This window comes from Mirounga angustirostris, unplaced genomic scaffold (assembly GCF_029215605.1).
Source record: "Mirounga angustirostris isolate CCGP_5_RB_7025 unplaced genomic scaffold, mMirAng1.0.hap1 SCAF_4, whole genome shotgun sequence".
Lineage (NCBI taxonomy): Eukaryota > Metazoa > Chordata > Mammalia > Carnivora > Phocidae > Mirounga > Mirounga angustirostris.
This window is the reverse complement of record NW_026991712.1, coordinates 33,378,559-33,392,083: the sequence shown is the minus strand read 5'-3', so window position 1 is coordinate 33,392,083 and position 13,525 is coordinate 33,378,559. Positions and strand designations below refer to the sequence as shown.

The 13,525-nt window shown below is 31.6% G+C and overlaps 1 protein-coding gene across 2 annotated transcripts in view; it reads left to right on the top strand.

Annotated features, from left to right (window-relative positions):
* Positions 1-13,525, top strand: part of RIMS2 (regulating synaptic membrane exocytosis 2) — a 581,950-nt gene that overhangs the window by 309,968 nt on the left and 258,457 nt on the right. For both annotated transcript variants that reach the window (XM_064588000.1, XM_064588001.1), the window contains exons 14-15: positions 2,727-2,898; positions 5,783-5,936. In XM_064588000.1, the coding sequence (XP_064444070.1) occupies positions 2,727-2,898; positions 5,783-5,936 (326 nt within the window). The remainder of the gene's footprint in view (positions 1-2,726; positions 2,899-5,782; positions 5,937-13,525) is intronic.

The window sequence follows — 13,525 nt, the reverse complement described above, 5'->3', positions numbered from 1 at the left end:
CTTCTTCTTCTTAACATATAGTGTATTATTTGTTTCAGAGATACAGGTCTGTGATTCAATAGTCTTACACAATTCACAGCGCTCACCATAGCACATACCCTCGCCAATGTCTATGTTTATTTGATTTACAATTTTATTTTTAAGTAATCTGTATACCCAACATGGGGCTCGAACTCACAACCCCGAGATCAAGAGTTGCATGTTCCACTGACTGAGCTGCCCCCCCTTTTAACCTGATGTTATTTTGAAGGTTTTTGTTATACTTCTTTTTTTTTTTTTAAGATTTTATTTATTTGAGAGAGAGAATGAGAGACAGAGAGCATAAGAGGGAAGCGGATCAGAGGGAGAAGCAGACCCCCCCGCTGAGCAGGGAGCCTGATGCGGGACTCGATCCCGGGACTCCAGGATCATGACCTGAGCCGAAGGCAGTCGCTTAACCAACTGAGCCACTCAGGCGCCCCTTTGTTATACTTCTAAAATAAAAACTCATGTGCTTTTTTTTTTAACTTGCTGAAGATAATTTTTCATGGTTCTTTGCATGGATTGGTGGTTCAGTACACACTAAATTACCTTATTAAATGTTAATTGTACATGGTGGATGTGCTCGGAATTTCAGTGATTATCTACTCTCCCTCCTACCCAGTATAGAAATCCCTTCTGAAATAGTCCTCTTTATCTGAGAACTTTTTTCACTCCTTAAGAGGAAGTCAAGGTTTATTCTTCTATTCCCTTTCGGATTGCAGTATAAACCATTGTTGAATTATGCAACAAGGCTCCCACTAAATGCTTTCTTCCTGGCTTTAAAGGAGGGAACTTTCTCTCTTCACAGGGTCTCATAATTAATTTTTTAAAGTGTGGAATATACATAGATGCTTTATAAATATTTGCGAAAATTTTAGATGAAGAGAGGAGACGACAGGAGTAAGAAATCATAATCCTTGTTATTATTTCTATTATTTAGTTATTTTTATTTATAATACCACATTTCCATAACATGGAATAGAGTTAAAATTTCCTACATGTGTTTGCAAAGTTATTTTCCTAACAAGACCATAGAAATTAATAAAGATACATTGTTTTAAACTGGCTTTCTGCCATATTAAATATATGAGCTCTGGAAACATATGTGCTCTTGATTAGTTAAATCCAATCTGTATTGAGCATTACACCTTGTATTTACCTAAGAGAAGAAGTTGCATAGCCTCCCCAGTCCAGAGACACCCTGTCCTTTCTTAGTTCTCCCTGCTTCCTATATTCCAACAGTCTTAGAATTGTGTTGTGCTGAGGGAATTTGTGGCAGTTGATACGGTTCTTCTCAGAGTTTATGGTCCACTTCTCACTTCAAATAAGCTCTCTAGATAGCTTAACGTTTTCTTCCTAGATGATTTTCTTTATTCCTATCTAGCCATTGATCCTGTCTAATAAGCTAGAGTAGTGATCTCCAAAAGGAATGGATGCACCCAGGGGATGTCTAAGACAATCCATTGGAGTTCAGGAAGAAATATTTGAATTTTCTAAATTTTTACCTAATTATTTTTAATTTCTAATTTTGTATATTCACAAATTCACACAATATATTAGTACAACAGTACAGTAATACACGTATATATTTCATAAATATATATGCATATAATGGGATGCTTTGTCAAAAACATTCACTTGATAGAAATATGCAGTCAAAAAAAGTACAGAAGCCTCTGAGCTGGAAGCCCCATCTATTAGGGATGGCCAGCTTGCATTTCCAGCCCACATTATAGTGGTGACCTCACATAGAAATAATTTTACAGGGGCGCCTGGGTGGCTCAGTCAGTTAAGCATCTGACTCTTCGGGGACCTTGTGCGCTGGTGGTAGGAATATAAATTGGTGCAGTCAGTATGGAAAACAGTATAGTGGTTCCTCAAAAAGTTAAAAATACAGGGGCACCTGGGTGGCTCAGTTGGTTAAGCAGCTGATTCTTGATTTCAGCCCAGGTCATGATCTCAGGGTCCTGAGATGGAGCCCTGTGTGGAGCCCTATGGGGTGTGAAGCCTGCTTAAGGTTCTCTCTCTCCCTCTACCCCTCCCCCACCCTCTCTAAAAAAAGAAAAAAAAAGAAATAATTTTACAGTGCTTTTAAAGACCTGATAACTCTCAAATGGACAAGTATGTATTTCTTTATGCAAGAAAGTAACTTGATAAAATGTAATTATAATTGCTCAGCTGAACTATATGGATAAAAAGTAAACATCACAATTTATTGGACTTTTGTGCAATTACACTTCTGTAGTTTAAGTGAGCAGCATATGTAATGTTATTGGTTCATGCCATTTTGAAGGTTCCCAATAGGGCAATATGTATTATAGAGTTAATATTCTTCAGTCTGGTTTTATTTAGATTTTGAGAAAGATGAAGTTTTTAATTATCATGGAAGGATTTCAGATTTATTGAAATATTGCCTTATGGAGCACTGGGTGTTATGTGCAAACAATCATGGAACACCACATCAAAAACTAATGATGTACTGTATGGTGACTAACATAATAAAATTTTAAAAAAAGAAATATTGCCTTTATAAAGTGATGTAATTATATCCTTATAAATTTTAGTAGGAATTTAAATGATTATAATATTTATAATGTATGATAAATTGTGGTAAAATTTCACTCCCTGCCTGAGAAATTTTAAATGAATAATTTTTAGGGCAAAACTTAAAGGTTTAAGTTCATATGTTCTTATCTTTTTTATAGTGATAAAAACAAAAGAAGAACTAAGACAGTAAAGAAAACATTGGAACCCAAATGGAACCAAACATTCATTTATTCCCCAGTCCACCGAAGAGAATTTAGGGAACGAATGCTAGAGATTACTCTCTGGGATCAAGCTCGAGTTCGAGAGGAAGAAAGTGAATTCTTAGGAGAGGTATCTGGAATTTTAAAGCTGAGACTATTCATGTCCTCTTAAATACTTTTCTTTATGTGATTATCAGTAAAATCTTATATTTTGAATATCTGGAAAAGTAAACAGTTTCTTTAATGGAATATATTTAGCTACTACTCCAAGACAAAACATTGATGCCATAAAAAATGGCTTCTAAATAATCTGTGACAATTTTTAGATGTTTATTCCTATTGTAGAAATCTCAGTGTTGATGCTGAAAGGTTGGTTTGTGTTTCACAAATGTATTGTATTTGTGGCAGTTAATACAGTTCTGTTTAGCTCCCAGAGCTAAATAGTGATTTATCATTACACAGCAGTTCTCATATACATAATCACAAACACTATCATGTTTGCACAGGACCCTAAAAGGAAATAAAAGATTCATTTATTCCTGTGGGCTGATTTCCTCTGTAAATTTATTAAATATTCATATTATAAAATCCATATTATGATATGGTTCATATTAAAAATCTATTCTTCACTTTCTTTCCCGTTTTGAATTCCTAGTGGCATGATATGTTGAACACAAGAGTTTTAAATAAGACAGACTTTGATTCATATTAAACCTTTTTCACTTACCAGTTAGTTTGAGCTTAGACAAGTTCTTTTGACCTTTGTTAGCCTTGGTATCCTTATCTGTAAAAGTTGAATAAGACCAATCTAGCAGTTTCTTTCTGAGAATTAAGATAATATATGACATCGTTCTTAACATACAGTAGACACTTCTAATTTGGTTTTGTCTCCCCATTTAAGAGTTTTTGTAAGGGTTAAATTAAATGTAAATAAAAATGTTTTTTAAATTATCAAATGATATACAAATATTAGTTATTACAGACTTGTAGTAATAAGCATTATTTCTGTAATGGGAAAACTGCATTTCCCTGATGATTAGTGATGTTGAGCATCTGTTTATGTGTCTATTGGCCATCTGTATGTCTTCCATGGAAAAATGTCTGCTCATGTCTTCTGCCCATTTTTTAAATTGGATTATTTGGGTTTTTTGGTGTTGAATTACATAAGTTCTTTATATATTTTTTATATTAATCCCTTGCTGCATATATCATTTGCAAATATCTTCTCCTGTTCAGTGGGTTGCCTTGTTGTTTTGTTGAATGTTTCCTTTGTTGTGAAAAAGCTTTCTGTTTTAATGTAGTCCCAATAGTTTATTTTTGCTTTTGTTTCCCTTACCTTAGGAGACAATATTTAGAAAAATGTTGCTATGGCCCATGTCAGAGAAATTACTGCCCATGCTCTCCTCTAGGATTTTTATGGTTTCAGGTCTCATTTAAGTCTTTAACCCATTTTGATTTTGTATATGGTGTAAGAAAGTGGTCCAGTTTCATTCTTCTCATGTAGATGTCCAGTTTTTCCAACATCATTTGTTGAAGAGACTATATTTTTCCCATTATATATTCTTGCTTCCTTTGTTGAAGATTAACTGACCATATAATTGTGGGTTGATTTCCCACAATTGTGGGACTCTCCATTCTGTTCCATTGATCTATGTATCTATTTTTGTGCCAGCACCATACTGTTTTGATTACCGTATCTTGAAATCTGGGATTTGATACCTCTATTTTTGTTTTTCTTTTTCAAGATTGTTTTGGCTATTTGGAGTCTTCTGTGGTTCCATATAAATTTTAGGATGATTTGTTCTAGTTCTTTGAAAAATGTTGTTGGTATTTGGATAGGGTTGCATTAAATCTATAGATTGCTTTAGGAATATGCATGTTTTAATAATAATCTTCCAATGCACGAGCATGGAATATCTTCCCATTTGTTTGTGTCATCTTCAATTTCTTTCATCAGTGTTTTACAGTTTTCAGAGTACAGGTCTTTCACCTCCTTGGTTAAGTTTATTCCTAGGTATTTTTTTATTTTTTGTGCCATTGTAAATAGGATTGTTTTCTTAATTTCTCTTTCTGCTACTTCATTATTAGTGTGTAGAAATGTACCAGATTTCTGCATTTTGATTTTGTATCCTGTGACCTTACTGAATTTATCAGTTCTAGTATTTTTTTGTTAGTCCTTAGGATTATCTATATATAGTATCATGTCATCTGCAAATAGTGAAAATTTTGCTTCTTCCTTACCAATTTGGATGCCTTTTATTTCTTTTTCTTGACTGATTGCTATGGCTAGGACTTCCCCTACTATGTTGAATAACAGTGGTGAGAGTGGACATCTTTGTCTTTTTTCTAATCTTACAGGAAAAGTTTTCAGTTTTTCACCTTTGAATATGATGTTAGCTGTAGGTTTTTCATATATGGCCTTTATTACGTTGAGGTATGTTCCCTCTAAACCTACTTTTTTAGGGTTTTTATCATGAATGTACTTTGTCAAATGCTTTTCTGCATCTACTGAAATGATTGTATGGTTTTTTTCCTTTCTCTTATTGATATGATGTATCACATTGATAGATTTGTGTATATTGAACTACCCTGCATACCAGGAATAAATCCCACTTGATTGTGGTGAATGATTTTTTAATGTATTTTTGGATTTGGTTTGCTAATATTTTATTGAGAATTTTTGCATCTGTGTTTATCAGAGATATTGGCCTGTAGGTTTTTTTTTTTTTTTTTTTTTGTAGTGTCTTTATGTAATGGCAAATTTAACAGTAGGTGGGTGGTCAGAGGTCTATAAAATATCTAGATATTTAAAATTATTAAGTCAATAAAAAGTTATGCATATTTATCTTTTATTTAGTTATTGTCAAAACATATGGACAATTTTGTAACATGACATTGCTTTTGACCTAACAACATTATTATTATAATTATCATTATTATAAAAGTTATGAGACCATTTAAGGGAGTTTCTATATTGTAGATATATAATCTTCTTTTGTCTCTTGATTTTGTAGATTTTAATTGAATTAGAAACAGCATTATTAGATGATGAGCCACATTGGTACAAACTTCAGACCCATGATGTTTCTTCATTACCACTTCCCCACCCTTCTCCATATATGCCGCGACGACAGCTCCATGGAGAAAGCCCAACAAGGAGGTTGCAAAGTAAGTTTTCAGTGAGATTTATCAGACCTTTATTGAATTATCTTAAACGATATATATGTCATAGAATTTGAAGATCCCATTATGGGTATTAACAAGCATCTATTAGTGTTTTCATAGCTATTGATGGTTTTAAATTGATACACTAAAATGAGGTTATATTTATAGCATTCATTTATCATAGTATGACCCCAAATGAAACACAGTTATGTTTTAATTTTGGCTATTGGAAACTTATGTCAGAATGAGAAAGCAGCTATAGTAAAATTTGGTCATGTAGCTATACATGTCTGAAATTATGATTTCCATCTTCATTATGCCAAGTGTTTTATAAATATGGAGGATGGCAAGTATAGCATAGTGGTTGAAACCATGACCATGAGCATTAGTCAAACAAACATGGGTTTTGAATTTGATTCTCTCACTTAAGAGCCATATGACTTCAGGTAGGTTTTCTCTCTATGATTCACTTTCCTCATTATTTCCTCAGGAAATAATACCTACATTAAGGGTGGTTATAAAAGTTAAATATTCTCAGGAATATAAACTGATGTGATTATTGTTGTTGTTATTATTATCATCATCATTGTTTGCATTTTACCTTGAATTATATACATAGTCCAAAGTATCAAGTAGAATTTGATCAACTCAGAGAATATTAAAAGAAACTTGGAAATGTTTTCTAGACTGAAAAGTGGCATTATTGGTTTGTTGTTCGTGCGAATCTAATTTGTTTTCTTGATGTGTCTATTATAAAGGGGGGGGGTTGTCTGTTTGCTTCTTTGTGTAGCGTTCATGGGATAATTTTATCTTCATGGAGTCAGCACGTTCCAGGCTTAGCAACATTTTTTTTTGTGAAGTAATGGAGAATTGATTGACATTAAACAAATTGCAGAAGTGTAAATTTATAAGCACAAAAGCCATGTCATTTATCAATCATGGGAAATATATTTGGCAACATAACAAATGACTGTTGTCTACATGGATCACAATCTCCCTGCTGAATAGAGGACTAAATTATATATCAGAAGGCTATTTGATGAATAGAGAATTAGAGCAAAGGATAGGTCTTATGGGATATTTAGTCATAGGAAAGCCTAGAGAATTACCTTCACTCCTTTTTAAAATAATGTCTCTGATGACTAGAATTTTATTTTCACTAGCTACAGTCTTTTATACTTGGGTGGTATTATTTAAACACTAATTTTACAGCACTCACTTTTTTCAGCTTCTCCACAGAGTAAACATTTACCCACTGTTATTTGCATTGGCCTTAACATCATTTTTTGTTGTAATAATTACACTACTATGAATTTTATGTGGACTCATTTAGTGTCTATTCTTTTGGGTCACTGTAATCTACTAAGTCATTCTCTCTAAATCACAATACAGGATCATGGGTTAGAACATGAAGTTTACTAATGTAAATCAATTTGTACTAATTCTTATAGCTTAAGTTTATAGCTTAAGTTTACTAATGTAAATCAATTTGTACTAATTCTTATAGCTAATGCTAATACTTATTCTAGTTGCTATTATAATAACTAGTTTTGATGACTTTTAATATCTGAAACTCTTAAATCTACCAACAATTTTCATTACTTTTTTCCTCCCCAGTGAATTAAGAATAGTGTATGTGAAGAACAATGAGAATAGAGTTCTTTCTAGTTAGCTACATGTATCATAGATTTTCATGCAATTAATTTGACTTAGTCGAGTTTGTAGCTTTTAATATTTAATCATCCCCCAAATGGCTCCTCTGCTACTTAATCATTAATAGTATTAAATTCATTCATGGGTAATATGGTTTCATGTTGCACCATTCAGTCTTGTCACTACCTACCAACTAACCTCTAATAAATAGATTTTCAATATTTGAACATATGGGAAAAATTGGTGTTTTACACCTAAAATGTAATCATAATTTATTAGCAATGTGTAGGACTGAAGATATGTAAAAATATGTACATATGCATAAAGGAAATGAAGATTAGGAAATTACACTTAGAAATAGTTAGAAAGTTAAAGACATTACTATTGGCTGAGGATATATTGTTCATCAGTGTTGAGCATTTAATATTTTCTTAATTCTTTTTGAGATAGAAGTCCAGGCAACCTTGATTATAAGGTTTGAATGGTTTCCCCAGTAAAGGAATTAGTGAAAGTATTTGAAACAGATGGCTTCTTCTTACACCAGTATTTCTGTATGTGGCAAAATAAGAGGATTCTTTGTCAAGTTAAGACATGTATAAATAAACATTAATTACTTTAAAAATTCATTCATAAGAATGACCTCCTTCAAGGTTTTTTTTTTTCATGGAGAGAGTAAATATTGCATTTATTTATAAGTATGTCTTATTTGGTAAAAAATCATGGTTATTAACATATTTGATGGAACATATGAATGAACAGTTATCATCAAAAATATATAATAATCCCTCATTTATTCTCTACATCTGCATAGTAGAATATGTTGGTAATTCAATCTCTGAGGCCATGAGCTGAGGCTATGAGCTTATTGAATATATATGGGTATTTACTGGTATTGTTGGAATTCTGTTTTCTCTGCTCATGATTTCCTATTTTAAATTTGTAGATTCAAATGATTCAAAAAAGTACTTCATTTCCATGGAAATTTGTAATTTATAATTTTAAACATGTAAGGAGATATTTTAAAAACCACTCTAATAATAATTATTTCATATATCTTATAGCTAACTTTAATATTTTCTTAATTCTTTTTGAGATAGAAGTCCAGGCAACCTTGATTATAAGGTTTGAATGGTTTCCCTAGTAAAGGAATTAGTGAAAGTATTTGAAATAGATGGCTTCTTCTTACACCAGTATTTCTGTATGTGGCAAAATAAGAAGGTTCTATGTATTAAAACATCTGTAGAAAGGGCCACTTGCTCATTGCTCACGTCTGAAAGAAATTAGGTTATGAGAAATTAAAATTTTAATATGAAAGTAATATTTTCTACAATTTTTAACTTCAGTCTACATTTACCACTCCTATCCCAGATATTATTTAGACATTACCAAATGATGGGACCGTGCATATTTCAAAGAGTGATTGATTAAGCATTTTTAAAAAGATGTAAGCAAGATTGGAACCATATGTTCAAATAACTAAAATTTATCAATAGAGAAGTGAGATTGCTTTTTTAGATGGTAACATGTCTCACATATTCACATAATTTAATTTTGACTCATTGGTAAGAAACTATTCATTACTGTCCTGACACATAAAGAAATTGTTTTTGAAGGTGTATTTTGATGTTTAAGTTTTTATTTTTATATATTCTTTACTGTCATTCAGTTAAAGTTGCATAGTGTCTTAAGTGAAGTGTTTTCCTTTTTAATATGACAGAAGTCATTTACAAATTTGTTGCTTGGTATCTTATTCACCATTCTCATCACAAATTGAACTATACAGATGAAAAAGAGTTTTCTTTTTTGATCCTTTATTCTTTTCCTAGTCCCATTTTAATCAGGTTCATCTCTTTGACATCTCAAATGTTAATTCTTTATTTAGCAAAATGTAACATTATTACCTTTTCACTTTTTAAAATAGATAACACCATATCTACTATATTTTTATACAGTCTCATAACCACAAGTCTTTAGAAAAGTGAATGGAAATAAATTATTGGGACAAAATCAATATGATGGTTTTGAGAGGTGTACGATAAAAGAGATGTGATTTAATCATTTAAGTTTCTCAAGATTTCAACTATTTGGGATGATTTTTGGCCAGTATTCTAATTTTCTACCCCATTCTCTTATTTATCTCTTTCTTGGACTGCAGTACATATATAAAGACCTCTTAACATTGTTCTACAGGTTATTGAGTTCTGTTTATTTTCTAATCTTTTTTTCCTCTCTTACTCAGTTTTGATTATTTTTACTCATCTGTCTTCAAGTTACTGGTATTTTCTTCTATAGAGTCCAATTTCCTTGAAATCCATACTATGAATTGTTTTAGCAAAAATATATTTTTCATTTTAAGATTTACATTTGGTTTTCTTAGAACTTCCTATATCCTTCCTGAAATTCCCTTTCTTTTATTATATCCCTGCGTGTATAATATTATATACATATATGATGTGTATGTGTGTAAATATATTAAATAATTTACAGGATCACATATGTAAATATGAAAAATCCATAGCATTACATATATACATACATACATATGTATGTGCAGTATCTATAATATATTTACTTATATGTAATGCATGTGTGTGTATGTGTAATCCTGTGAATTCTCTCATATATTTATAATACTTATTTTAAAGTCTGCTAACTCCAATATCTTAGTCTTCTGTGGGTCTACTTATATTTCTGGTTTTCCCTTTGCTTCTGGACCACATTCTACTTGTTTTATATATATAATAATTTTTATTGAATACTGGACATTGAGTTTCATACATTTTAGAGACTCTGGATTTGGAAAAAGGTTGGTTTTTATTTTGGCACACAGTGAAATTATTGAAGGATCACCTAAAACCTATGGAGCATATATTAAGTGTTCTTCCATAGTTCTAAGGCATAGTCCTTAGTCTGGTTTGTGGTTCTCATTCCTAATGTGTGAACTTTCCAAGCAAAGTCCAAGATATTGGCCAAAATCCTATCACATCACTGGACTTAACTCCAGACTCTGTGTCCTGTGCATCAAGAAGTTGCTGAAATCTCCTTGCATCTCTTTTAGCTTTTCAGCTGTGGCTTTCTTCTTGTTTTTCCTACTGCAGTTTACAATTTAGGGAAGGATTTAGGGGGCTGTTGTGTGTAAATTTTGTGTCTTCTCTTTTCTGGCTCCCTCTTTTTCAGGATTTTCATTAAAATTCTAGCTGCTCTGACAACTCTGAATTCTGACCTCTGGCTCTTCAGCCATGTAAGAATGAAACTTTTTTCTTGGGCTATACCTCCTCTGCAGGGCACCAAATTGGTAAGGCCCTTAGCAGAAAAGCTGTTTTAATATGCACTTTTCTTATTTCAAGGGTCATATCACCAATTTCTGCCTGCATTTGTTTGTTGTCTGATGTCTTTAAACAGTTTTTTATTAAAATATTTGTCCAGAATTTGTAATTATTACTGGCAGGGGAGTTAGTCCAATATAAGTTACTCTGTCATTCACAGAAGCAGAACTCTACGTTTTTAGTAAACTTTTTACTGAAGTATAGCATCTATACAGAAATGTGTATAAATCATAAATATGCCCCCAAGTGAATTTTCACAAAGTAACAGCAACATGTAAGTAGCACCCACATCAAGAAATAGAACATCACCAGCCTCCCTCTTGCTCTCTTCTAGTAAGTATTCCTCCTGCCAAGGTAACAGCTAACCTGATGTCAAACACCATAAAATAGTTTTGCTTATTTTTAATTTCATGTAAATGGAATACTCACACACACACACATCTGAATTTTATAGAATTGGAATTGCAAAATAGATTATTCTTTCACATCTGGCTTTTTTTTCATACTAATATGTTTGTGAGATTTATCAATATTGTTGCAAATAATTGCAGTTAACGTACTTTCATTGCTATACACAATTCCTTTCTATAAGTATACAAGAATTTATGCATTTTGCAGTTGACTAATAGTTTGCTTTCAGATTTTGGCCATTCCTAATAGTGCTGCTATGAACTTTCTCATACATACCTTTTTGTAATCATATGTGTTCATTTTTGCTTTGAATATACCTGATAATAGAATAGATGGGTAATAGGCTATGCATATATTCAACTGCAGTAGATATTATTAAACAGTTTCTCAAACTGTACCCATTTTACTTCCTACAGTAAAAAACTGTACCAATTTGTACTTCCTATGGTAGTGTTGAGGGTTTGAGTTTCTCCACATCATTACTTGTTTTTGGAATTTTTATGTTCACTTACCCATTCACATGGATGTTTGGTGTTACCTCATTGTGGCTTTAATTTGCATTTCTTTAATGACTTTTTCATAGGTTAATAAACCGTTTAGATATCCTCTTTTATGAAGAGACTAGTCAAATTTTTAGCTCATTTTTCATTTGGGTTCTGTCTTTTCTTATTGCTTTATGAGGGGTTTTTTTGAAATTATAAATTTGAATTCTTTATAGCATAAATGTATTACAAATATATTTTACTTTATGACTTGCCTTTCCATTCTTTAATGGGATCTTTTAATCAATAAATTTTTTATGTTAAATGTATTTTAGTTTTCAATTTTTTTCTTTAGTGTTAGTGTGTTGTGATCTGTATAAAAATATCTTTATCTTCTTCAAGGTCATAGTGATATTTTTATATGTTTTCTTCTAGAATAGTGCTTTACTCTGCTTGTTAAATCTACAACTCATTTGGAATTGAGTTTTGTATATTGTGTGAGGCAGGGATCAAAATTCATTCTTAACCCTCTGGATGTCCACTTGATCCAGTACATTTATTAAAAAAGCCATGTGCATGTGGGTAGCTTTTTGAAGTCTATCCCTTTCAATTAGGCAACTTTTCTATTCTTGTGCCAATACCAAAGTGTCTTAATTACTGTAGCTCTGTAATAAATTGTGGTATCTGGAAGTGTAACTAACCCAGCTTCGTTCTTCTTTAAGATCATTTTTAATATTCTTAATTTTTTTGCACTTAATAAACAAATTGAGTATCAAATGATCATTTTTCATAAATACCCTTCTGGAATTTTGATTCAAATTACATTCATCAGTTTGGGGAGAACTGAAGTCTCTCCAGGGAGTGAGGAATATTCCACTCCATGAATCTGATATATCTCTAAGTAATATTTTAATAGGTTTCAAATCTTTACTATATCGGTATCTAGGAATTTGATTCAAATTGATGTTGGTATTCAGAAATAAAAGTTATTTATTATTATTCAACGAGTCCTAATAACATTTCCATACATTATTTTGAGTTTTGATGTACAATATTATGTTACCTCTGAATAATGACAATTTCTCTTCTTTCAAATTGTTATACCTTGCTTTTCTTTTTCTTACTTAATGTTTTGGCAAGGTCTTATCATAAAATGCTGAGGGTATTGTTGAGTAGAAATTGCCATCCATGTTTTGTTCCCCATTCCTTAGGAAAAATCTTTAAATATTTCTCAATTATAGTCGATATTTTTCTGTAATTAGTGTAAGATTTTTACACTACACTGAGATTCAGGAAGTTCTATTTTATTCCTAGTTTGATGAAAGTTTTTAATCCTGGGTGGATATTGAATTGTATCAATTTTTTCTGCATATATGTGTACAAGCATATGATATTTCTCTTTTATTCTATTAATGTGGTATATTACTTTGATTTTCAAATGTTAATCTAGCACTCCTGTGATGAATTCAGGTAGCTCACGATGCATTGTCATTTTATCTATCCCATGTTTCAATTTGCTGATACTATGTTTAGAATTTTTGCCTCTATATTCATAAGAAAGAAAGATTGTCTTTTATTAGCTTTTGTTATCAATGCTATACTGGCTTCAAAAAAGTACCAGGAAATGTTTCTTCTTTTTCTTTTAGATATCTTATTTCCCTTTCTTGTAATAATCTCTGTCAAGTTTTGATTTCAGTGTTGTGCTGGCCTCATAAAAAGT